The following is a 26,798-nucleotide window of genomic DNA, read 5'->3' as shown; positions in this document are numbered from 1 at the left end:
CAGCAGTAAACAGTAGGAAGAGCACTGAATTGGGACCTAGTACATCTGGATCCTTGTCTTATCTTTGGCCCTGGATGGATGGATGACCTTGGGCAAGTATTCTGGGCTATATGAATCCTTCACTCTTAAATGAGAGAGTTGGCTGGATGGTTCTCTAAACTCTTTCTAGATTTAGCTTTCCATAATTCTAAAATCTTTGACACCAATTCATTTTTGTGTTGTAAAGTGAAATGTCTAACAATACTACCTTGGCAGTTGGGTTGAGTCCAGCTCTGCCACACAAATACGATGTGTTGCTTGTGTTCAAGTCTCTTCCTTCTGAGCCCCATGACAGCCCTATCCTCAAATTAACAAACAGTAATGACAGGCTTCAGGAGGTAAACAAGCTCGTCCTCCACTAGACACAAACTCAAGACCCCCAAAGTCATGGTTATTAAGAGAAGCTATAATGGAAGAACTATGGGGACAACCCACAACATCCTCTTTGGTAAACGGTACAATAACACAATTCAGTAATAGAAGAAGGCAGGTACAGATATTAATTACAGTACATAATTAATTTTCAACTGTTATTTGTGAACCTGCACAAAAAATATACACACAATTAGCACTGTATCAGTGTGAACTATAAATTCAAGGTCTAGATGCACACGGGAGCCTCTCTCATGCTGCGAATCTGAAAGAGGCTTATTGTAGTTTCACGTGTTTGTAACTCTACAGGAGGAAGCTGGGCTTCTTTTTGCTAACCGTTGGCTTCTATTCCGTTACCTGAAAAGTCCACCTCTCTCACATAATCACAGAAATTAAAGATGTCCAAGCCCCCCTTTAGGGCATTTCCTCCATCCCCTGCTTTCCTTATCGGATTACTGTCTTTTTGTTCGAAAACACTGAATGACTGGCTTCCATCAGCCCTATCTGAAAATCAAGTAGACTTTATCTCTTTTGACCTAAGGTCTAAATTTGTCCGTATTTCTTCCTAATATTTTAATGTAATTCCTATCTCAATTGTATTTACACAATTCTGAATATTTAACTATGGTATCCATTATAGAAATTAACCCAATTCAATGAACATGAACGCGCAAAGCAAAATTACTTTGAAAATGTCAAGTTTTCTTAATAAGCATTATCCTTTCATTAAAGTACTAAAGTGCTTCCCTTTTGACAGCAGTGATTACTTTAAGCAACTGTATGAGCCTTGAAACATTTTCCAACATCTCTAACCCATGCCCCCTTCCAGAAAATATAAAACACTCACCTTTCACTGTCCTCCTCCCTCCTGAGGGGACTGAGGACCTGTACCCTACAAGGTCTCTCTGATTGAGAATCCCTGATACTGAAGAAATGGCATCGCCAGCCGTATATTATGTTGAGCTTTGCCTTTCCATAATTTGACTGTAAAACAACAGATTTATTTTTGCCTTCCCAGAAATGTCATTTTTTATATTACCAAATATGCTTTTTGAACTCTACAGCTCCCTTCTATCCCTCATTCCTTACAAGATTTTAATACACTTCTTTATGGGGACAAGACATCTCCTCTTGAGAATCACTGAACCAAAATATAATTTCTGAATTACTATTCATGATAAAGCTCAATAACTAAGTTTGAGAAAACAGTATTCAATTTAAAGACAGAAAAAAATAAAGATTACAATATTGAGTATATTCTAATTATTAAACAAAATTATTTAAATTTCATACTTGAAAACTAATGTAGAGACTTGTTTTTAAAATGATCTACTGGGGCTTCCCTGGTGGCGCAGTGGTTGAGAGTCCGCCTGCCGATGCAGGGGACACGGGTTCGTGCCCTGGTCCGGGAAGATCCCACATGCCGCGGAGCGGCTGGGCCCGTGAGCCATGGCCGCTGAGCCTGCGCGTCCGGAGCCTGTGCTCTGCAACAGGAGAGGCCACACAACAGTGAGAGGCCCACGTACCGCAAAAAAAAAAAAAAAAAAGATCTACTGAAACCATAATGAAATGCACCTTTCATACTGGTCAATTATAGTAGCAAATTATATTGCTTTCCTTTGTTGAAATGCTTTCTTTGATTATATAAACTACAGAGTTATACCCTCCATTTTCCACTCATTTTCAGATATTCAGAACTAAAACTTTTAGATTTTTCTAAATAAATTTTTATCAGTTGCTACCTAGTTTAGCAACTTAGAATTGAATCTATTTCTTCTACAGAATTGCCAACTATCACAAACGTCTCTCTGACAGATGCACAACGACAGGGATATAAAATACCCATGTCTGCAAGAAATACTTATATTGTCTTTATTTCTCCAAATTCCAATAGAGTGAAATTCTGTATACCCTGAAGCTAAAATGATAATGCACATAGAGTTTTAAAAATAGTTTTGGAGAAAATATGGATGCATTTCTTCCCAAAATTTAAAAATGATTTTCTGCACCTAAGTTAAGCAGATTGGAAAGAGGAGACAGGAAAGGTCTACCTCCAGATCCAAGGTGAAGGGCCTAAATAAAATCATTCAATGCAGCCCCCAACAAGGCACAATAGTTTAAAATTTTACACCAGTGACACCAGGGAGGGGTCCTACTCCCGTGGCTGTCAGTATTCTGAATCTATGCGCTTTGCAATGGTGTTCAGCTGCATATTTGAAGTTCCTTCATATATTGTACCTTAAACAAAGGGGAGAAAAGGAACAATTAGGAGTGGAGATGTGGTTAAGAGTCTATACAAGAAACAGCTCTGCAAACATTACCTCTGCATTTACTGTAAAACTTTACCAGGAATACTGTCCAATGTCCCCTGAATATGGTACTATTTGACAAGGTAATTCTGCCTAAGAGATAACAATTTTCTATTTGGTTTACAGATTTCCAGAATCAGTATTAAACAGCTGGAAGTTTTTTGTTCCTAAACTATCAACACACGAGCCTGGATGGTTCCTCAGGAACAGGCAGCTTTCATAACTGCTGTTTCTATTTTCCCATCTGGCAGTGGAGCAGCGGAATGCTCAGGCTTGGGTAGGCACTTAGTGTCTAAAACTAGAACTGAGCTTCAAGCAACAGCATTAAACTAATAGAAAATATTAACATTGTTAGTAAAAGAAAAATTAAGACAGTAGATTTTGTTGTGGTTTCACTGAAAGGCCTTCAGAGGCCTTGGGGCATTTAAAAAGGAAATTTGATGTTTTAAAAATATATATATAAAAATCTATTTTTTTGAAGGAAGAAGTAGGGGAAAACAACCCAGCCACAAGAAAAGGAGAGCCAATAAACATAATAACTGAAGAGATTAAAATTGCCTTTGCCTACGTACCAGTAGTTAAAAAAATCAAACAGATACAACAGCCTAAAACACCTACAAAGTCAAAACAAAATAAATGTAAAAACTCTGTTTACCAATCTTCGCATCTCGGAAGTATTTTTCCACGGGGTAGTTTTTGGTGTAGCCTACTCCTCCCATCCACTCGATACATTTGCCAGTTATTAGGCCCGCAATCTACCAAAAAGCAGCAGCAAATCACATGCTGAAGCCACGTAACTTATGCATTACAAACGCTCTTGTAGAATATTCCTAGTAACGTGGATTCACTGTCATTGGCAGTTGGAAGAATTGAAGTCATTTTATAAATTAGCATTTCTCCTTAGTCCCATTCTCTATACATACCATTTATGTAAAATATCCTATTAGTTCACAAAATTCTTATTTTCTTAAGAAAATTAGGGTATTTGTTTAGACTCATACTTGTCGACAGGTATCATTTACTCAGCAAATGTTAATCAAGGGCCTTCTTATGTCACCCACTCTGCCAGCCACAATGGTGAGGGGTGGCCAGTCACTCACTGCCCTTTTGGTCCTGCTGGTCATTCAGAGAGACAGAGATTGAATAGCAATCACCGAAACTGAAAAACTGTATGGGGCAAGAGAAGAGCCTGCTAGGGAAGCTGCCATGACTTAGATGGAGGATAGGTGAGGAAATTACAGCCTCGCTGAGAACTAAAGGATGAGTTAGGGGACATTTCAAGCTGAGGAATGACACGTGGAAAGGCTCCAAGGGGAAAATGGGTTCGTCAGCCTCAAGGGCCTGAGAACCAATGGGCTGGGATCGGGGTGACCTGTAAAAACGGAATGGGGGGCAGGCGGGCCGCACATGATGGTGAGCAGTTTGAATAACGTACTGGCCCCCAAAGATGTCCACAGGAGAATCCCCAGAAAGTGTAAATGTTCACCACCTACATGGCATAGAGACTTGCAGGTGTGATTAAGTTAAGAACCTTGAGATGGGGTGATGATCCCAGACTATCTGGGCCAGTCTCATGTAATCCCAAGGGTCCTTATAAAGGAAAGAGGGAGGCAGAGAAGACGATGTAACCACGGAAACAGAAAGCAGTCAGATCTGAACACCCTACACTGTTGGCTCTGAAGACGGAGGGAGGGGCTATGAGTCCAAGAAACAGAGTTGGCTCTAGAAGCTGGAAAAGAAAAGAAAATGGATTCTCCCCTAGAGCCTCCAGAAAGGCAGCTCTGCTGACACGTTAATTTTATCCCAGTGAGACTCATTTCAGACGTCTCACCTCCAGAGCTGTGACATAATAGAATTGTACTGTCTTAGGCCACTAAATTTTTGGTAATTTGTTAAAAGTAGCAATAGGAAACAAATAAAAAGGTCCCATTTGTTGTGAGGAGCCACTGAAGGGTTTAAAGCTGGAGTGTGGCACGGCCTCATGGACACCTTGAAAAGGGACACTGGATGGAAGAAAGCAACAGGGGAAAACAAGAGGTTAGAAGGTGACTCCAGTGGCTTGATAAAGAAACGGCACAGCTTGGACTAGACAGGTGGCAGTACGAAGGGAGAAAAAAACAAATTCAAGAAATATTTAGGGGGCTTCCCTGGTGGCGCAGTGGTTGAGAGTCCGCCTGCCGATGCAGGGGACACGGGTTTGTGCCCCGGTCAGGGAATATCCCACATGCCATGGAGCAGCTGGGCCCGTGAGCCATGGCCACTGAGCCTGCGCATCCGGAACCTGTGCTCCGCAACAGGAGAGTCCACAACAGTGAGAGGCCCGTGTACCGCAAAAAAAGAGAGAAATATTTAGGGGGTTGAATCCTCAAAACTGAGGATGGATTCAACTGGGGGATGAGGGAAAGGAGGGTGTCAAGTGGACTCAGGTTTGCGGCTGGGGTCGGGGGGAGGTGGGTAGGTAAAGCAGAAGCGGGATCTATTAGTCTGGAACTCAGAAGGGAGGCTGAGGCAGAAGATTAAATCTGGGGGCTGGAGATGTTAAATAAATATTTGAAGCCAGGGAATGACTAAGACATACTGCCGAAGCTGGGAGAGAGCAGCCCAGTGATGAGGCTAAGGTTCCACCAAAGTCCAGTGTGTTACATGTAGAATGCATATGCATGAGCGGGAAGCATCAACACATGGACAGTCCCTTCTTGGGCATTCTTATTTCACATTATCTCCAGGGCATTCACTTCGTCCCAACCATCGTTCAGCTGAGGCTCATCCAGGGATTTACGGTGGGCCTTCTACCTGAACTGGGTGCCTCGGTTTCCACCTAAGAGCCTATGAAAACATGGAGAACTCACAGAATCAAAGCACCTCCCTATGGCAGCTTTACTTTTTTGCATTTCTGGTGTAGAAACTAGAAAGTTCATGTTATTTTACTTGAGAAACAAATGCGTAACCAACATTTCTAAATGAAGAGGTTAATAAATATCTTTAAAAAATAAAAAGACTTTTTTTTCTTTTACCTCTGATGCATAGTACTTGGCCATAGATGATTCTTTAATGAATGGCCTTCCAGCTTCTAAAAGCCTTGCAGCGTTGTATGTGAGTAATCTTGCAGCTTCTAGCTGGGTGGCCATGTGAGCCACTTGGTGCTGGAGCCCCTGTAACATTCAGGCCCAAGGTAGAGAACTGTGATTTCCGAAAACAGCTCATTGTCAAAGTCCTGCCTGGATGTGGAACACTGACAGATTCAAAATATACCCGTCCAAAAATTCACATTCATTTCGCAAGAATAGTTTAAAATCTGCAATCTAAAATAAGCCACTACGGGGACCTCCCTGGCGGTCCAGAGGTTAAGACTCTGTGCTCCCAACGCAGGGGGCCCGGGTTCGATTCCTGGTCGGGGAACTAAGATCCCACATGCCGCAACTTCTGAGCTGGCGCGCCGCAACGAAGACCCCGCGCAGCCACAATAAATGAGTGAATGAATGAATAAATAAATAAATAATAAAATAAACCACTACGTGTATTGCTTCTTTAAAAAATTTCAAAGTTCAGGTAATTGTTAACTGCCAAGATTTAAAAAATAAATGATCACAAAATTAGGTTTAAAAATTTGACTTATTTTTAATAATGTGTCACACACTTGAAACATTTACCTGATTCTGAATCACCCTAGACGGTACAGAGTGTTATCTTTATTTTACAGATGAGGCAGTTGAGGTTTGGAGAGGTGAGGTAACTAAAGCTAGTAATAGTAAGACAAAGAACCAGGATTTGAACCCAGGAAGTCTGACTACAGACGCCATGCCCTGGAACTCTGAAGCAGTGAGGAGGCAGCTCCCAAGTGCTCACCAAGGTATCCTGAATCATGCCATAGCCAGGCCTCAAGGATTACTGCTCTGCTCTTGGAGAAGGTCAAGGTAGGCACAAGTATATGCACCAAGATCTATTCCTTCCTCTCTGTGCCTCTCCCATTAAAATCCCCAAGGGGATTCCCTTACAGCTTTGTAACGAAGCTCTTCATTAATGGGAAGAGGGAGAGCACAGCACTGTAGAAAGATGGTAATAATTATATACCTGAAAATCAAATATTCTTTTGCCAAATTGTTCCCTTTCTTTAATATATGGAATAGTGTGGTCAAAACATCCTTGAGCCAGTCCCAGCATCTGTTAAAAAAAAAAAAAAAATCAGAATTTCTTATTTTTTATAAGTTTATGCTCTTAATTATTCAAGTTATGAAGTTATGAAGTTATTCAAGTTATGAATGCTTTTTACAGGCAAATTGAAAAGTTGGGGTAGGGAAAGGACTAGAGATACCGAGATGGTGAGGTCTAATGTTAATGACCTTCATCCACTGTATTTATAGAACTTAAGTTCTAGTAATTGGGAGAAAATTTTTTTTTTTTTTTTTTTTTTGCGGTAGGCAGGCCTCTCACTGTTGTGGCCTCTCCCGTTGCGGAGCACAGGCTCCGGACGCGCAGGCTCAGCGGCCATGGCTCACGGGCCCAGCCGCTCCGCGGCATGTGGGATCTTCCCGGACCGGGGCACGAACCCGTGTCCCCTGCTTTGGCAGGTGGACTCTCAACCACTGCGCCACTGGGGAAGCCCTGGGAGAAAATGTGAGTAATTTCCTGTGAAGAAGAGCACAAATCTCCTGGTGTGGCTGTGCTCATGCACCCAGGTTACTTTTTGGGATTCTTCTCCCTTAGGCTTGAGTCTCCAGTCACAAAGTGAGCCTCAGAAATTTTGCTCAAAGACTGGCCTCAAAGACTGTAGAGTAGCTGCCTCTAGTCCTTCTAGAAGTCAGATGTGCAAGGTCACTTCTGGTCTTTTGTATATGATCAGAATTAACGAGAGCTTTGGTGGGTAGGGCATCAGAACATAAAAGAGCAGGGGTTTCTCAACCCTGGCAGCACATGAGAATCATCTCGGGGAGCTCAATAATGGGGGTGGTGGCGGGGGGGTGGTGAGTGTGGCCTAAACACCAGCATTCTAAAAACTCTTGAATGTTTTAATGCACAGCTAGAGTTGAGGATAACTGCACAGAGGAGCTGGTAAAAACATCAGTTTATACATTTCAAGAACTAATCAGGATGTGGTGACAGTTTTAGCTGGACTGTCTCATTGCAAACTAATCTCCGTAACAACTGAATGACTCAACCTTAGAAATTGTTTCTAAATTCTAACATTAGGTAGCCATTAAATCACTATCTAATTACAGATGGCCAAGAGGCACATGAAAAGCTGCTCAACATCACTAATGCAAATCAAAACTACAATGAGGGAATCACCTCACACTGGTTGGAATGGGCATCATCAGAAAATCTACAAACAATAAATGCTGGAGAGGGTGTGGAGAAAAGGGAACCCTCCTGCACAGTTGGTGGGAATGTAAATTGATACAGCCACTATGGAGAACAGTAGGGATGTTCCTTAAAAAACTAAAAATAGAATTACCATATGACCCAGCAATCCCACTCCTGGGCATATACCCAGAGAAAACCATAATTCAAAAAGACACATGCACCCCATGTTCATTGCAGCACTACTTACAATAGCCAGGTCATGGAAGCAACCTAAATGCCCATCGACAGACGAATGGATAAAGAAGTTGTGGTACATAGATATAATGGAATATTACTCAGCCATAAAAAGGAACGAAATTGGGTCATTTGTAGAGAGGTGGATGGACCTAGAGACTGTCATACAGAGTGAAGTAAGTCAGAAAGAGAAAAACAAATATTGTACATTAACACATATATGTGGAATCTAGAAAAATGGTACCGATGAACTGGTTTGCAAGGCAGAAACAGAGACACAGATGTATGTAGAGAAAAAACGTAAGGACAATAAGGGTGGAAAGGGGAGGGTGGTGGTGGGATGAATTGGGAGATTGGGATTGACATGTATATACTAATATGTATAAAATAGATAACTAATAAAAAAAATCACTATCTAATTATGCCAAACCATGTAGGTTTTAGAAAAAGGAAAAGAAAAATCAATAGTTAAAGCTTTTGGGGGAAATGCCCACAAACTTATCAATATTTCATTAGTGTTCATTCAAATTTTCCTTTAGCCTTTTATTTTGAACTTTCTGAAGAATGGAATATTACGCTAAAAATTAAAGGACAAAACCCAAACCAAACCAAAACAAAACCCCAAAAGTAAATTAAGGTGAGACAGCGACTCACTGCTCTTTTGGCTATGAGAGAAGATGATGTCATTAAACCCTTATAACTAAAGTTTACAATATGCCAACAATATGGTATATCGACACAAAAACCGTTATTATCAGTTGTCAATCAAAACAGGCTTTTCCAAAACAGTGTAAAATGTTTTCACTATAAATACTGAAAAACTAAATTCTTTACAACTACAGAGTCTTGAGGTTGGATGCCTCCAGTTCACTGTTACATGTGCCTCTTTCTCCAAAAAGCATCCACAGTATTAACCAAGGAATAATAACTACCAGACCTTACCTTTTTCTCTCTTTTTTTCTGACCTTAACTTTTAACTAGGTTATAAGATAACTTGGAGTAATTAGACTAAAGCCCAGGCTGTGCATTTACTGCCAGACATCTACATTATTTACAGGTCTGGGAATAAGGAAATCCAGTGTTGTAGTTTTTAATGTCATATCTGATGAAGTTGAATCACAGAAAAACTTTAAAAAGATTATCTAGTTTTGTGGGAAACATGGGTTAAGTTCTGATCTGAGAATACTTTGTTAGCAAATTAACAGCAGCAGCAAAAAAAAAAACAAAACTAGAGTACAATTACAATTGAAATACTCCAAAGAGCTAATATATGCAACATCTTCAAAATCTAAAAGCTGTAAGTTTTTGAATTTTGTATACTCATTGATTAAAAATAAATACATTACAAAAATGAAATAATTCATAATAAAACCAAAGACTTTATTCATTTTGTGATTCTAGAAAATAACTGCTATCACCTAACAGAAAAATTTAATATGCTATAAGGGCATATTTGGTAAGAAATTGAATAGTTTTCATCATACGTATCTGTTTAATTGTTGCCATTTTAAGTGCCATATCAAAAAAATTGTCTGATTTTCACATGCAAAACACTAAGCAACAAATCTTTTATTATCTATAGAGACTCTTACTACACAATAGAATGTTACTTATTCTTAATTTTTAAAATTTCAGAATGAATCACATACTTTGAAAAGTTGATTTAAAAAAATACCACATTTAATCTATAATGTACTTAAGAAGTTATCGATCCAGGTATTAGATAATACTTTAACGCTCTCAAAGCAGAAAAACTGTTACCACTAAGCCGTTGTTTGGTTCTCAGGACATGATATAATTGACCAAAGTGGAATCTTAAAGAAATCACAGCCAGAAGCTATTCTTTTACCTCATGGAAGGGAAGGGTGCCATCTTGTGTTCACAAGCTTCCAAATACTCATTGGTTTCACTGCATTTTTTCTTTTTACATTTTGACTGTGTGTGGAAGAGTCAAGTTAAAGGACTAAAATTTGACTCACCTGTGCAGCAATTCCTATTCTACTTTCATTAAGACCCCCGATGGCGTACTTATAGCCACGTCCAATTTGTCCCAGGATATTGGCTTCTGGAACCTGAAAAGAAAAACATGCAGTTATTTCTCAATTTAATTTAACATAATTCATTTTGGTAATATATTTTTTAATGCACATATACTCCCAATTTCTGTGATAATTCTCTAGCATGGTACTTATTAAACTCCAAGGAAATTATCTGCTATGTCTCTGTCTCCCTCTAAACTGTTTCCCACATGCTCTCAGAAGGATAGGACTCAAGTCCATGCTGTTCACTATTGCATCCTCCAGAGCCCAGCAGAGACGTTCGGTGAATCTAGAAAAATGAAATCTCATACAATTAATCAATAACATAAATGAGTAACAATTTTCCCTGAACTCTTATCTGTATGCTACAATGTAAGATAAAATATTAGGAATAGCAGAAAACATATAAGGGTAGAAACCTTTCTTCTGTTGAGACTATTATCACAACAAAAATCAGCTGGGGTGTGTGTGTGTGTGTGTGTGTGTGTGTGTGTGTGTGTACACAGGCATGTGTACCAAACAGAAAGGAGGAGAGAAGAAATACATAAAACTATTCAACCGTTTACTTGAAAAAAGATCTAGACTAGGTAATTTTAGAAAATACACTTAGCTTCTTAATATGGGCAGTTAGGAGAGAGAGTGGGCAGAATGGAGAAAGAAAAGGGAAATTAGGAGAAGAAAGACAGTTGGGGTGCAGTAGTGAGGCTCACACAACATCCATAAGGACACCCCATAGGCACACACACAATCACCAGTGAGCCAAAAGGTCACATCCTGTCCGACCTATGTAAAGTTCTAAAGCACAGCATTCTAGTTATCTTTTCCTCGTTTTTTTTAAGACTCAACTCTAAACTGTGGGCGCTGCCTGGCTGTTTTCCACTCTCACTGAGCAACACCCCCATCTTGTGGCCTTGCTGGGCCGACACCACAGTCCTCGGAAGCTATGTGTGATGCGCAAGTACCAGGTTTATGAAGTATAAATGAGATTAATCCTCGGGCTGGCTCTTGAGGCCAGCTGCTGGGCAGACAGGTTTCCACCTCTGGCCTAAACTCTCGTGGGAAGTACATTTAGGTCATAACCTAACCTAAGATCATCATTCAAGAGTTTTACAAAGTACCCTCCTATGCACGCCTAATAGTGCGATGCCTTTCTCGCACAGTTATACTTCCAGGCAAAGCCATTCCACATCTAGGATACCCACCTTGACATTCTCAAACGTTAATGGGCAGGTAGAAGAAGCTCTGATTCCCATTTTGTTCTCTGGTTTCCCTATATGAAGGCCCTCAGTATCACGATCTACCAAGAAGCAGGTAATTCCTTTATACCCCTGAAATGAAGATTTAAAATGCTATAATCACTTTGACTGAGTTCAAAGTAAACAGAAAACGAAATACAAACCTTAGGGACTTCCCTGGTAGTCCAGTGCTTAAGAATCCACCTGTCAATGCAGGGGACATGGGTTCGAGCCCTGGTCTGGGAAGATCCCACATGCCACAGAGCAACTAAGCCCATACACCACAACTACTGAGCCCACGCTCTAGAGCCCGTGAGCCGCAACTACTGAGCCCGCGTGCTGCAACTACTGAAGCCCACGTGCCTAGAGCCCAGGCTCCGCAACAAGAGAAGACACCGCAATGAGAAGCCCACTCACCACAACAAACAGTAGCCCCCGCTTGCTGCAACTAGAGAAAGCCCGCGTGCAGCGACAAAGACCCAGTGCAGCAAAAAAACCAAAAAACAAAGCAAAACAGACTTTAGCAGTAAATACTAATGGACTCAGAATTGCAACATGTGTATTATGAAACGAGAAGTATGGGAGGGCATTAGGTTCAAAATCAAGAACCTTACTATTTATTTTACTCTTTCAGAAAACATTGTGGCTATTAAAATTATTAAGTGACACTAAAGTATTACAGGATGAATTCCACATTTTAAATTTAATTTTATTACATATTTTAGTTTTAAAATTTAATTCAATTAAATGCTACACTAGACAAAAAACACAAGATATCTTTATCATTTTGCTATATGTCTATTTTCCAACTGAATAAAACATTTTTAAAAATAAATGTACTATTAAATAGGTAAATTCTTCATTATTAAATAGAAAATCTGAAATTCTACAAAATTTAAGATTAGCCTCCTATATAACAGCTTAGGAGATTAATTAAATGGTCCTCCATGTAGCTAATGTTTATTCATGTTAATTGTAATATTTATTTTAGGATATTAGTAAACCAGAGGATGAAAAGATGTCAGTTGTTTAACCTTTTCAGTACTGAGGAGAATGAAGAATTTAAGACTATGTCCTGAAAACGAAATGGAAGTAGGAAAAAAGAAATGAAAAGATTAGGAGGGAAACGGGGAGCAGCTTTGTTTTCAAACTTACAAGAGTAAGGTCTACATTTGCCATCACCACGAAGAGCCCGGCATCCTTGGCATTGCTAATCCACATCTTTGACCCGTTGATGACATAATAATTTCCCTTTTTATCAGCTTTGGTCTTCAAAGCAAATGAATCGCTACCTGCTCCAGCCTCTGAAAGGCAGAAACTTCCCATCTACACATGCAAAGAAAAAATTCCAAATTAATACCTATATTTATACTTTGCATAACAAATACCCACTTATAGCAAAATAAACATTTGAAAATCAAACTTTTAGCTACTTCTAAAAGCCTGTATGTATCAAAATAGTAATGGTATTCTGACAGTATTATTTTCCAAACTATACCCCACTATTTGTCTAAGGCAGATTTAAAGACCTAAGCACACATATTCAATGTGAAGCTTAATTAAATTGGTTTTCATAATTACAGGAGAAAGACATCTCAATGTAAATGAAACTACCAACAAAGGTATTAGACAATATAATTGGGACCAAAAAAGAAATAATTTTATTGTCCAATGATAATTCCCTACATTTCCAAGTGGTAAATGAGAGTCAGATTGTATTTTTCTAGTAGCATTAATTTATTGAGCATTGCTTGAGTTATTAATGGTGCTGTGTTGTGGTCCTGAATAGAAAAGCCAACACTGCGGCTGCTTTTCTCCTGAAAATATCCTATATTTAGAAAAGATCAGATCCATTTCAATAACTCATCTCAACTCACTTGTTCTGTAGCTAGCTTGGGCAAATAGATAGCCTTCTGTTCTTCTGTTCCATATTTTCCAATTAGCCTGTTAATTATCGTGTTCTGGATGTCACATACCAGAGCCACAGACGCATCAACTTTGGCTAATTCCTCTATCACCAGGATAGAGGAAAAAAATGAAGCTCCTGTTCCTCCATATTTGGTGTCAATTTCAATACCCATCAACTAAAGGAAAAATAAGGAAACATAGATTAAGAAAGCTATTTTTATATGGGACAATTCCTTGCAAGAACAAGTTCAAAAATAATTCGTAACCACATCAGCTTAATTTTAAAATTCTGTATGTATATCTTTCTTTAATTTGGTATGGCTCTTTCACTCTAAGTAACAAAAAAATCTATAACAGAAACTAAATATATTTGCAAAGGATAAAATTACAAGCTAGAACTATCATTTGTTTCCTTTTGGGATCTAAAAAACAAAAATAAGAGAGATAAAATGCTTTGAAGCATACTGGAATGGAATAGAAAGTATATAATTAAGAAACTGAAGACAGTAGTGGAATACCTAGTTTCATTTAGCATAATCTCTTCGAGTCAGGCCCCCACCTTGACTCTTTCAGCAGAGATAATAATTGAATGACCATTCCTTTTGGGCCATTTTAGCAAGTCCAGATGGTTAGCAGACCACATGTGGTGGTGTTTCCCAGAACCACACTAGACAAGGCCCAGGTGCCCGGTAAACATGGCCAAATACTGGTCAAGGCTTTCCAGTAACTGCCTGACTGTTCAGTAACCAGTCCTAAGTCTGGAACATGAAACGTCCGTAACACTCCATTTTTAAGTGTCCTCATTTCAGAAGGAGAATGTGTGCACACGTAATTCAAGACCCAAAGCTGTGAACAGGTAAAAGGGCAATGCTTCTTTCTATCCTCTCCAGGCACTCTAGAGTCACACGCGCTGCAGCCTGGGTGTGGCTGTTATATTCTAAGCTGATGGGAAACTTAGCTGATATGAAGTTAGAACCACATGGGGGATGATAGAAAGACTGAGGGAACCAGAAATGATGTTCTATGAGGAAGAATTCAAGGATTGGGGTGTGCCTGAAGACTGGGGCCAGCATGAGAATATCGGACTATCATATCTTTAACAGCTGTCAGAGACACTGCTTCTCTAAAAAGGTCACCAAATTCCCCTACACTGGAAATATTTGTCAGTTATTATGGCAGGTGACCTTCATAGAAGTGGGACAACAGAAGCTAGGAGTCACATGAGGCCGAGAATAGCTGGTGCAGGATGTGCAACGCAGACCCTCCACAGGGTACGACATGCAGACAGGAGCAGCTGTGGAGGTGGCAGGCAACTCCTCGCTGCGTGTGACCCTGCCTGCAAGAACTGCCCCTCGGGAGAGTGTCGCTCAAGACTTCTCAGAGAAGCCTAGAGGTTCTGCAAACAATGAAGATGAAATCTGGCTGAGAAGTGGACTCACAGATGCCGTTTGACCCACTGTGGCTCCACATCAGATTCCATTTTCCCAAGTTTCATTGCTAAAAGAAAGGTGGAAAAATCACTACAATGCCTGGTAGTAAAAAAAAAAAAAAAGCTGGTATCTTTTAAACAGTAAGAAATAAAACAGGGGGCCTTCCCTGGTGGTGCAGTGGTTAAGAATCTGCCTGCCAACGCAAGGGACACGGGTTCGAGCCCTGGTCCAGGAAGATCCGACATGCCGCGGAGCAACTAAGCCGGTGCGCCACAACTACTGAGGCTGCGCTCCAGTGCCCGTGAGCCATTAACTACTGAAGCCCGCGCTCCACAGCAAGAGAAGGCACCACAATGAGAAGCCCGCGCACCACAACGAAGAGTAGCCCCCACTCACCGCAACTAGAGAAAGCCCCCACGCAGCAATGAAGACCCAGTGCAGCCAAAAATTAATTAATTAATTATTAAAAAAAGAAATAAAACAGTTACATGGAAAAGGCTAATTTTCAAACAGGATAACAGGACAAGATTTAAGCCAATGGCTTTGGGTAGGAGCTATTAGTTCTGGGATAGCCTTGGTATTCCAGATACAAAATCTTCACACCTATAGAGAAGGGAGAGATGAAGAGTGCAGTGGCTCTGAAATGTTCTCCTTGGGGCTCCCGTGCTGATAACCTCTCCCTTAGAAATCGGCTGCCTTGGTTAATGTGGAATTCAGATATCACCTCTTGCTTTTAAGTTTTCCACATACATAGGGATTCAGGTAGATGTGCTGGTATGAAGTTTAAAGTAGGGTTTCTTAACCTTGGCATTACTAAGCTGGATAATTCGGTCTTGGCAGGCTGTCCTGTGTACTGTGGAATATTTAGCAGCATCTCCAGCCTCTATCTCACTAGATGCCAGCAGCACACCCAGTTGCGACAGCCAGTGTCTCCAGACATTGCCAAATGTCCTTTGGGGGACAAAAACAGCCCCCGGTTGAATACCTCTGGTCTAAAGAAATCGCTCTTGCTTCTAGCCTTTTACTTAAAAAGCACAGTATTTCTAATTTAAAATGTTAATTCAATTAAAAATTTTTAACTAGGATCTCAATCTAAAAGAGATCCCAGATAATTCTGATTAGGAAATTATGCTATCATTACAATTCCTAAATTTAAAAGTATGCATACATTTTAACACTGGAAGGTATTTATGAAAGTTTGAAATTGGAAGAATCATTAATTATATACCCCTTGTTGAAATAATCCTCGTATTACTGATTTTTCCATTTTTGAATTTTCATCCATTTTTGAAACCAAAGGAGCAATCTGTTCCTGGGCAAATTTTTTAACTGTAGGGAAAAAAAAAAACTGCTAAGTCTTTATTTTATTAATATGACATGTATTACTTTTTTCGAAAAAAATTTTTTTAATTAATGTCAAAAATTCCATTCACAAACTTAGATGAACACCTCTCCCAATCATGTCACATGTCATGTGATCTCACATTGCAGGCCCAAGTAATGACCAGAGGAATACTGTGGTGAAATTGAGAAATTCACTCACCTGTGCTCTTTATCATCATCTCGTCATCTGTAAATGTTTGCAGAGGGGCATAGGGTAGTGCCTTATTTGTTGTTTTGAGTCCAGCTTCTGACTGGGAAGATTTTAGGACATGAGGAGGATTTTTCCAGGAAGACAGGCAAATTGGGAAGTTTCTTCTAAGCTGTAGGAACAGTCCCCATTGAATAAGGAACACACACACAAAAGGGAAGAAAAGTACTGGAACATCAGTTTCTTTGGGAATAACTTTATAACCCATTCTTATAACTTCTTTCAGCAAAATAAGGGAGATTGGGACTTCCCTGGTGGCGCAGTGGTTAAGAATCCGCCTGCAACGCAGGGGACACGGGTTCGAGCCCTGGTCTGGGAAGATCCCACAGGCCGTGGAGCAACTGAGCCCATGTGCCACAACTACTGAGCCTGCGCTCTTCCCGTGAGCCACAACTACTGAAGCCCGCACGCCCTAGAGCTCATGCTCTGCGACAAGAGAAGCCACCGCAATGAGAAGCCCGCGCGCTGCAGCAAGGACCCAACGCGGCCAAAAATAAATAAAATAAATTTATAAAAAATCATAATAATAAGGGAGATTAACCTGGCACATTATTTTAAGATTCACTGTCTTGTAACCAAAATCGCAAATTGGTTTGTTAACATATATCTCCTTTATCCGGCAATGAGCTGTTCTGAGTAAACACATTTCCCAGATAATTAACTCCTACCTTCAAGGAAACAGAACTTTCGAGGTGGAACTCATTCTTAAAATGTCACATTTCTCTAACTTCTTGGATAAGGAAACCGGACTTCTAAGAGTACTGACTGCCCACTGTGAAGAGAATTCTCGTGGGGCAGGAATGAGTGAGGGCACAGGGGCAACTGAGGGAGCAGAGCGCCCCACCCCACCGTGCCTGGCTGCAAGCAGCTGTGCTTTTTTGGTTTCCATGGCCAGTTTTGTTTTCTCAGCTTCTCATTAGTAAGAGAGCATACGGGTTAAGAAGAAAATGGGCTCTGGAGCCTGAAAGAACTAGTTTCAGTCTGATATTTACTAACTATGTGATCTTGGGCAAGTGGTTTTTAACCTCTCAGTTAAAATCTCTCAGTCTTAGTTTCCTTCCTTGGAAAGTTTTGTATTAATAAAGCAATTAATGAAGCAATCCTCAACAAGGGTTTAGTGTGGTACCCACCCTACAGCAAGGGCTCAGCAAACGGTAACGACTAATTCTACTCTGATCCCTAAGAACACAGTCGTGGTGGTCATAACAGAAGGAGTCATGGTTGTAACTTAGTTAAACTGCAAGGCTAGCTCTTCCTGCCATTAGTGTGTCCCCCTGTCGCAGGGCCCCAAATCCTTCAAGTCAGCAAAGGATTTGCTACAATTTTGTTGAAAAAAAGAGACCATCCAATTTCGAATGCTTGTTATACCTTCCCAATATTATTCTGTAGAATTCTAGTACAGGGGAAACAAATGAGGAACTAGTCTTTCCCTGAACATAAAACAAAAACATGCCAAGTGAAAGAAACCAGCAACTAAAGATCATATATTATATGAGTCTATTTATAAGAAATTTCCAGAACAGGCAAATCCATAGAAACACAAAGTAGAGTGGTGGTTGCCTGGAGCTCAGGGTAAGAATGAGGAGTGACTGCAAAAGGGCACAATGATTTTTTTGGGGTGATGGACATGTTCCAAAACTGGATTGTGGTGATGGTTGCACACCTCTGTATATTTACTGAAAACCATTGTATTATACTCTTAAAAATAGAGAATTATATTGCTCTGTAAATTATATATCAATAAAGCTGTTTAAAAAACTAGTGTTTTCCTTTCATTCACCAAAAAAACCCCAGAATACACTGAGCATCTGTCAAATGCCTAAGAGCACATGTAGGGATGAAGTTCACCAGCTTCTGAGAAGCTTAGGATCTAGTTAGGACAAGATACAGTGCATGGAACAGGCAAGAAACAAAGCCAAGCTTTGCAGATTAAAAAGCAAATGTAGTAATATGCTGCAATATATTTTCTCAATAGTTTTGAGTGTACACTGAAAAGCTTATTGATAAAAAGAGAAAAAAAGAAGCAAGAGTCACCATATTTGAAATCATTGTTAATCTCCCCTACATATCGGTCAATCTTTGCAGTTCTGTGTCTTAGATATATTCTGCTTTGGATTCACCTGGGAAAAAGGAACACTGGCCAGTCAGAAAAAAAAAAGTGTCTGTCTCAATTTTTCTAGCTAATTTTGTTTTGAGAATAAGGAGACAGATAATTCAGGGCAAAGTTGCATGGAACATTTTTTTCTCATTAAAAGACAGAGCTGGGACATGAAAACTTTGGACTAGTTAAAAGGAAGTGGGGGGGGGGCTTCCGTGGGGGTGCAGTGGATGAGACTCCGTGCTCCCAATGCCAGGGGCCTGGGTTCGATCCCTGGTCAGGGAACTAGATCCCACATGCCTGCCACAACTAAGGAGCCCACCTGCCGCAACTAAGACCCTGTGCAACCAAAATAAATAAATAAATATTTTAAAAAAAGGAAGGGGGAGACATGAGATACTGTCCTCTTCCTGATGAAACAGATGACATGAATGAAAAAGCAGGGTAAGGAGAAGCGAGGTAAGAAATGCAAATGTGAAGGGGCCTAGGCGAGGGGACGTGCAGGGGAGCGGTGCCAAGTAGCAGGAGGAGAAAGAGTGATCAGCAACAGCAGCAGGCACAAAGAGGGAAGAAGAATGGGAGAACGGATGCAACTAAGTGGGGGTGCGATTTTGCTCAGTGGCTGGATGGGGCCCTCAATATGAATCCAAATGAATGAAAGAATGGGCCAGGCCATCTTCTCCACAAAATGCTCATGAAACTTGCCTATTACATTTCAAAAGCTGCAATACATTGCACACATTTCTTATTTCTAGGGGAGATTTACTTCACTAAACTCACTACAGAATTCGTTGTGTCTCTTTGTCAATATATCACCTTTCTACCGAAGTTTATCTTTAGCAGAATGCCCAGCACTGAGAAACAAGCCAGTGGGTCTCACTACACCCATTTTCCCCTGCTGACACAACTGTGACCCCCTTAGTCTCAATATTGCTACTGACAAAGTAGATGACTGTTCAACACAGAGCAATTACTTTAGACACAAGATAAGAGAAGCAAATGTACTTTAAAAAGTGGTATACAAGTGTAGGGGGAGATTATTGAAGATACTTATCATAAAACACAGTGGCTATATACGCTAAGTGAATGGAATCCATTTTTAACCGAAGCATTGAAAGATAACACCTATCCTTTTTGGCAGAAAAAATATTTCCTTTTAACATGACAGCTTTTAATAAAGGAGATGTTTCCTTGCCTTGCCTTTAACCGCTCAGCCCAAGGTTTCCACGATGATTTTCAACTGTCCCCTGCCCTTCAGTGTTGACCTCAGCCTCAGCCTCTGCAGATTTGGTGCCCACTCCATCAAAATGATTTTCCACAGTTATAAGCCATTGTACCACATCATCACATTTTTTTCTATAGAGCAGCAATTGCTACTTGAATGGAATAATGGTTATTTATGTCTTGCCAAATACTTTTCGAAGCTTGAGTCTCATCTGTTTCTACTCAGCTGCCTAGAGTTCTGTTGCACCTAGAAGTCCTGATGATCGAATCTGGGGTCTGCAGACTCCTAAAGGCAGAACAACAAAGTCCACAAACTTGGATGGGGGAAAAACTATATTTTATTTCATGAACCTCTAACTGAAATGTAGCATTCCCTTTGATTATGAATGTAGGCAACAAGTTACAGTAGTAGTGAGTTATCTGTGACTGTCACTAAAAGAAATTACAGACATTTTTATATCAAATAACAGTTGAAATACTGTTGGTGCTCATCACTACTTCAAAATTATAGTAGTTATTCAAACTGCTGTCAGGTCTTTAAGAAGCACATAGTCCTATATCGCAATGTAAAATATTTTTAACACTTTTATTGTAACTGATTTCCTCTGTGATCCTATATATTTAAATTTATGCATTTTAAAACATTTTGAGAAAAGGTCTAAAAATTCGACTGCACTGCTGTCTACTTTCCACAGATGGCACAAAAACAGGTTAAGAACACCTGACTGCTGAGTGTCCTGGTGAAACTTTTGCTAAACTCATGTGAGTGGATCACAATCCTTCTCCATTACGTTCCAGCTGACAAAGTACTGTTCGAAACATCCTTAAAGCGCTTCAAGACAAGAAGCTTTCGCATGTCTGAATGGTAAAAAGAAGACACAGGAGAGGTGCTGCGATCAACTGCAAAGACCCACCTCAGCTTTTCCAAAGGACAAGTTCTGATAAAACAAGAGGGCTTCACCTTAAACCGCGACAGTCATTGGTTACCACCACATGTGCCCTCCTGGCTCTCCTCACTGCATGTGTGCATGAATGTGTATTCTTTTTTTCGTATTTTGATTCCATTCTAGTACCAGAGTTCACAGGGTTCATTCTAGCCAGATTTTCTTATGGTAACTTCTGACACTGAGAAACCTGCTTGTGACTCATGATCTAGGATGAATTTGCTTATTCAAACCTAGTCCACATATAAAATCATTTCAGAACTGCTACATACCACTGTGAGAATCAAATTAATCAGAGTGCTTGTGTCCAGTTCTGTCTTTAGCCTCATGGTTCCCAGTCAAAACATTGTTTCTGAAAGTTCTTTCTTCCCCACCCCTGTATCTCAGTGTGGTTGTGTGATTCACTTGTAATGATTCTGGGACCAATTCCAACATTCGAGAGGCTTCCCCACACCAACAAGCAGTTTTCCAGTGCCAGTTGAGTGCCCTACCATTCAACTCAATTCTGACACTATCTACCTGTGAAAGCAGCTCTTTTGCCCCATTCCTCCCCGCCTCTAACCTTCAAAAACCTAAATACAGGAATGAGAGCACTAGGCAATTTAACCTAACTCCTGGCTTATGCTCTCCTGAATGCACACCATGCCTTGCCTAACCTGTTGATCCTTTTCCTGGAAAGAATAACTAGCTCCTACCCCCAACATCCCCCATAGCAATCCTGCAGGCAGATCACTGGGCAAGATAACAGTGAAGAGAACCAGACAGCCTGCACACAATGGAGAATGATGCAGAATCCAACCTCCTGCCTCAATGATTCACTGAGATTCTTCCCCCTTTTTTCCCTTTAAAAACTGTCACGGCTGAGCAGAATCTTCAGAGCTGGTCTTGGGACATGAGCCCACCTTTTCCACAGATTTCCAGCTTTTCTGATTAAAGCATCTTTCCTTCCTTCTGACACTTGCCTCTCAATTATTGGCTTTTAAGTGGCGAGCAGCCGAACCCGAGTTCTGTAACAGATTTTGGCACCGAACGTGGGGCTGCGCTCTTGGGGCATCTAGTTGCTTCTGGCAATCCTGAGTTGGAGCTGCCAGCTGCAGTGACTTGCAGGGTTGACCTCGGTGAACGGGCTGCTCATGGCTAGCTAGCCCTGACAGGGGATTCTCAAGTAAGTTCCAGCAGCTGCTGGAAGGAACTATTCATTCCAGGGATTTTCCCTGCTGCTCCCTCTGCTTGGCCAGCTGCCAATTTTCACTTTTGGCCAGTGGAAATGGAAATGTGCACTTGGATGAGCTATGAGCTCCAGGACCAGTAAGTGAAGACTGGACTTGGTTTTCTCTGCCTGTTAAGAGAAAAAAGTTTTCTGGGATAGCTGCTTTTGATAACAGATTGTGTGAGTTTCTTTGCCTTTAAGTGATCTGTATTTGCTTTTGAAATCTTTTGTCACTTTGGTTACCTAGAGTTTTGAAACTTTTTGATATCTTTCACAAACTTCTCAAATATCTACTTAAAGTTCCTTTGCCCTCCAGCTAACTTTGGGATGTTTCAGAGGGGCCTTGAGGCATTTCAGAGAGAACTATTTAATAGTATCATTTGGTGTGTTAAATTACATGGAGAGCATTATCACGAGTGATAAAACTATTTAGAATATACTGTATGGATAAATGCTATTAATACAGACATTCTAAAAATTATATAACATTTCTGAAATTTGGATATGTCCTGGTATATTATAATTCTAGTTGTTATCTTAAAAATGTCGTATGTCACAGCAACTTGGTTAAGCTTCTTTGTCAAAAACATTGTAATCAGATCTTTAGCCTTGACTTTTTAAGTCCCTTATCATTCAAAGACACTTAAACTGATGCTTGGCAAAACTGCTTCATCTTCAAGAAGATTTACAGAAAGGACTTTTTGACAAGTACAGTTTTTTGATAACTTTTAAATCATACTGCTGAACTGGGTAAGATATTCAAAAAGTCTAATGGAAACTCTGATTTCATAAAACTGTTAACAAAAAAGGATTAGTTACATAAACGTGAGTAAACTGAATATGGTTATAATTTTTTTGGTTTTGTCTGAAATACTACTGGCTTTTAATCTGTATTTTTCCAGATATAAGGAGACCTTTCCCTTAAGCTCATTATGACTTACAGCAATTTGGTAAATTATCCATTTGTAAGCAGAATTGAAACATTTACTTTTTCGGTCTGATCCCTCCAGAGGCTGGAAACTCTTAGGTTCCCAGCAGCTTTATCAGAGAAATTAGGAAGGCCACCTCCTTACAGATGCAAAAATCTCAAGGTATTTTGTGAACCTCAGGAAGCAAGGAATTCACCGCAATCTGTAAGGCAAACTCTTTGCCCCTGAGTTGGATGACACCTGGAGACCGCAGTGTCAGATCACACAGGTTAAGGGCTCAGCCCCACAACGGCCCACACTCCACATCCCCACACACCAACTGCAAGCCCAGGTTGTCACCTGGGCTTCAGACCCACTAGCTATACATGGGAAGTCCCCAGTCCCCCTCCTTGGGTTCATTTGATTTGCTAAAGCAGCTCTAGAGAACTTAGAAGAGCATATTACTTATGGGATTAATGGTTTGTTATAAAAGGATACTACTCAGGAACAGCCAGATTGTAAGCAGGTAGAGTAGGGGGTCCCCAGAGAGAGAGAACCAGGTATGGCTTTCTTGACATGAGAAGCCACTTTTGGCCTAAGCCATTTTGTGATCTAAGCTTGGCCACGATGCTTGCACTAAAACATGTCTAACTAATGATCTTAAGGAAAGTGAGTGAATGCAGGAAAAAAGGAAAAGAAGTCAAGAATCCATAGATCAGTGATAATATAGTCCCAAGGTCCTCTTCAAGGGATATACATCACAAACTGACACATATCTTTGAGTTCTGCAGGAGCTAAGGGCCCCATCCAAGAAAAGGATGATGTTGACCTTTTCTGACCCTTCAGTCAACTAAAGCTTGGACTCTATCAACCTTTGCCCCAATTCTATGTTAATTCTCCTCTGCTCGAGCCCCCTCATGAATGTGCAGGTACCCTTAGCGTAAAACTTCCCCAATTTTGCTCCTTACTTAGCAGCAAATAATAAATCCTTCTCCTGATCTTTGGCTTGGTTGTGAGAAATGGAATATTTCCTGCCATATCAGTAAACAAAGGATGTCAGTCATCAGCGCTTGCAGCCCTCCAAAGTGAGCTGGTGAGCCCTGAGGGAACTCAGGAAAAAAGAATACTTGCCACCTAGCAGCCATCAGACTGCAGCCACTCCCTACGGTGAGCCCTGAGGAAACTCAGGATGTGAAAATACAGGATACTGGTCCCAGCTAGCTGAGGTGCATATCAAAGGAATGATTTCAGTGAGCCCAGACTCTTGCATCTTCCCATACAGTCCACAGTTGTCTTCTGGCTCGACACCCACCAAGAGGTGAACACAGTTTTTCGGGTAACAGGATAAAGAGATGTATAGGGCAAGATATGGGGACAGGTATCAGAGCTTCCATGCTCTCTTTCCAAGAGAACCACACTCACAGCACCTCAATGTACTCACACCAACTGGGAAACTCAGAACCCTGTCCTTTTGGATTTCTATGGGGGTTTCATGTGACCCCTGATTCAACCTCTAGCCCCTCTTCCCTCCCAGGAGGCTGAGTGGGACTGAAAGTTCCAACTCTCCAAGCCTGTGGTTCATTTCCCTGGCAACCAGCCCCCATTCTTGGGTGTTTCCCAAGTCACCTCATTAACATAAACTCAGGAGCGGTTGAAAGGAGCTTGTTTTGAATAACAAGACACCCATTTAACCTTTAAGGCTCTGAAGTGATTTCAGGAACTGAGGACAAGAGACCAAATATAACAAAAGATGCTCCCATTGCTCTTGTTACCTAAGAAATCCCAAAGTTTTGGGAGCTGTGAGCCAGGAACCATGGAGAAAGACCAAAACATACATTTATTGTTACAGAGAAAAACCACAGGTCCAAAATGGCATCACTTGTGCTAAAGTGCATGATATCAAACCTAGATTTAATACGTGACCTAACTGCAGTTTTGACCTTCCCTGGAAGTATAATCCAGAAAATTTGGAATTTTCTGGTCAGTACCAATGAGACTGTCTGTCACTTGGGCCCTCTCCATCCCCCTCACCAAGAGGAAGCAGCAGCAATGTACCTGATAAAAGAAAAAAAACACCTGGGTGCATGCCTTCTCCCAGATGTCCTGACCCCAAATAGCCCTTTCTCTTCTTTTGCCCAACCCTCCTGTTTATAGAAAATCCTTCCATTTTGAACAGCTCTTAAGAATGACCTTCTGTTTACTAGATGGGATGCCACTCAATTCATAACCATTGAATAGAGCCAGTTAGATCTTCAAATTTACTTGGTTGAATTTTGTTTTTTAACATTATTATAAATCACAACATCAGAACTCGTAATACAGTGAGATTCATTTACCACAGCCTGAATTCCATCTTCCCTCTACACGCTGGTTCGATTTTATTTTTATATATAAAATAACATTCACCTTTGTGGTGTATGGGTTCATGGGTTTTGACAAATTCAGAGTTGTGTATCCAAACACAATTCCTCACAGAATAGTTCCATCCCTCCCCAAATTCCCTCATGTTGCCCACTTTGTAATCAACTCCTTCCCCTATTTCGTTGGAAGTACAATCAAAACTCTAACCAAGAATGTGTCCAATGATTACCTTTTCCGAGCCTGCATCTAGAAGACAGACGCAGACACACACACGCGCACAGCCTTATAGTCACCAACCTCACCCTGATCTTTCTCGTTCTCTGAAATGATTATCTCAGAGCACTCAAAGCTTCACCCCTCACTGGCAGCTTATAACCTCTTCTACTAGAGAAAATAAATGCCAACAAATGGGAACCGCCTCAACTTTTCACCACCAACCCCATACATTGTCCTGCACTTGCACCTATTTTTTCTCTTCCCTCTTAAGGCCAGTCCCTCTACCTCTTCTCTGGATCCCACCCCTCCAACCTCTGCAGGGTGCTCAGCCATACTTTTGTCTTCCATGTTTTTTCCATTTCTCCCTGCTCTAGTTCTGACCATGTGAGCCATCCTTGAGCCTGGCATCTGCCTCCGGAGACCAGCCTCTCCCCTTCCTTCCTTCACAGCCACACATTGCTGAAGAGTTGCTCTACTAGCTGTCTCTACTTCACTCCTCAGCCCACCCCAACATGGCTCTGCCCCCCACCAATCAGCAGGATCTCCTCCCTTCAAGATCAAACATCTCCATGCTTTTCCGAGTTCAATTTATTCACTGCAGCTGACTCAGTTCAGCTGAGCACCCCCTCCTTTCAGATGCTCCATCTCTCCGACTCCCAGGACACTCAGCTCTCATTCTCTTCCCATTCGTTCCCGCCCCACATTCCTCAGCCCCCTCTAGCTTCTCCCCTGCGCCCCATTTGACCCTGAAGTGTTGGGGAAGTTTGACAAAGACTCTCCTTAACCAAAGGAGTCGAGCTCCTCTTTCTGCTAGGTCCCAGCCTTGGGCTGAGTACAAGTGCCCCTCTATCCAGTTTTAGTAAGAATCCTGCTGGGACAGATTAATGAAAATCTCCTATCCTTGGTATCTCATCACTTTGGTCCACCTTTGGCAAGATCCTGTAGAGCGTGGGTCTAGCAAGAATCCCCCTCATTTCTGCTGTTTTCTCTTTTAATTTTCCACCCACTGACCCCCACCCTGCTTCTTGGCTATAAATATCCATGTGTCCTTGTATTTGGAGTTGAGCTTTGATCTCACATCCCTACTGCAAAACCCCAATGCAGTAGTCCCTTCCTGAATAAAGTCTTCTTTACCATCTTTTACAAGGGTCATGAACTAGTTTTTTTTTTTTTTTTTAACAAGCTGTTGTAGTGGGTGGAAGGGAATGGACGGACCCTTATACTTTATGGGTTAGTGTAAAAACTGATGTAATTATAAGGCCAGCAGGTCCGGGGAAGGGCCCAGGGAGCCAGACGGAACCCCCGCCAAAGTGGCTGATGCAACCGACACCTGACATTGCCACAACACCCAAAAAGGGCTGCTTCACACAGCAAGCACC

At 41.0% G+C, this 26,798-nt stretch overlaps 1 protein-coding gene across 3 annotated transcripts in view; it reads right to left on the bottom strand.

The window, feature by feature from the left end:
* Positions 1–1,865: 1,865 nt before the first annotated feature.
* Positions 1,866–26,798, bottom strand: part of ACADSB (acyl-CoA dehydrogenase short/branched chain) — a 35,894-nt gene continuing 10,961 nt past the window's right edge. The window contains exons 2-12 of one of the 3 annotated variants that reach the window (XR_003790541.1): positions 16,411–16,570; positions 16,096–16,196; positions 13,407–13,613; positions 12,685–12,855; positions 11,497–11,622; positions 10,235–10,327; positions 6,792–6,881; positions 5,735–5,872; positions 3,376–3,475; positions 2,463–2,649; positions 1,866–1,895 (exon numbers count right to left, since the gene is read on the bottom strand). Coding sequence is in view for 2 of the 3 variants with exons in the window: in XM_029201049.1 (XP_029056882.1) it covers positions 2,579–2,649; positions 3,376–3,475; positions 5,735–5,872; positions 6,792–6,881; positions 10,235–10,327; positions 11,497–11,622; positions 12,685–12,855; positions 13,407–13,613; positions 16,096–16,196; positions 16,411–16,570 (1,257 nt within the window). In the remaining variant the exon portion in view is untranslated. The other 2 variants (XM_029201049.1, XM_029201051.1) reach the window with 2 other exon arrangements.

This window comes from Monodon monoceros, unplaced genomic scaffold (genome assembly GCF_005190385.1).
Source record: "Monodon monoceros isolate NGI ecotype Baffin Bay Population unplaced genomic scaffold, NGI_Narwhal_1 Super_Scaffold_4, whole genome shotgun sequence".
NCBI lineage: Eukaryota > Metazoa > Chordata > Mammalia > Artiodactyla > Monodontidae > Monodon > Monodon monoceros.
The sequence above is the reverse complement of the archived record's forward strand: the minus strand, read 5'-3'. Positions and strand labels throughout refer to the sequence as shown.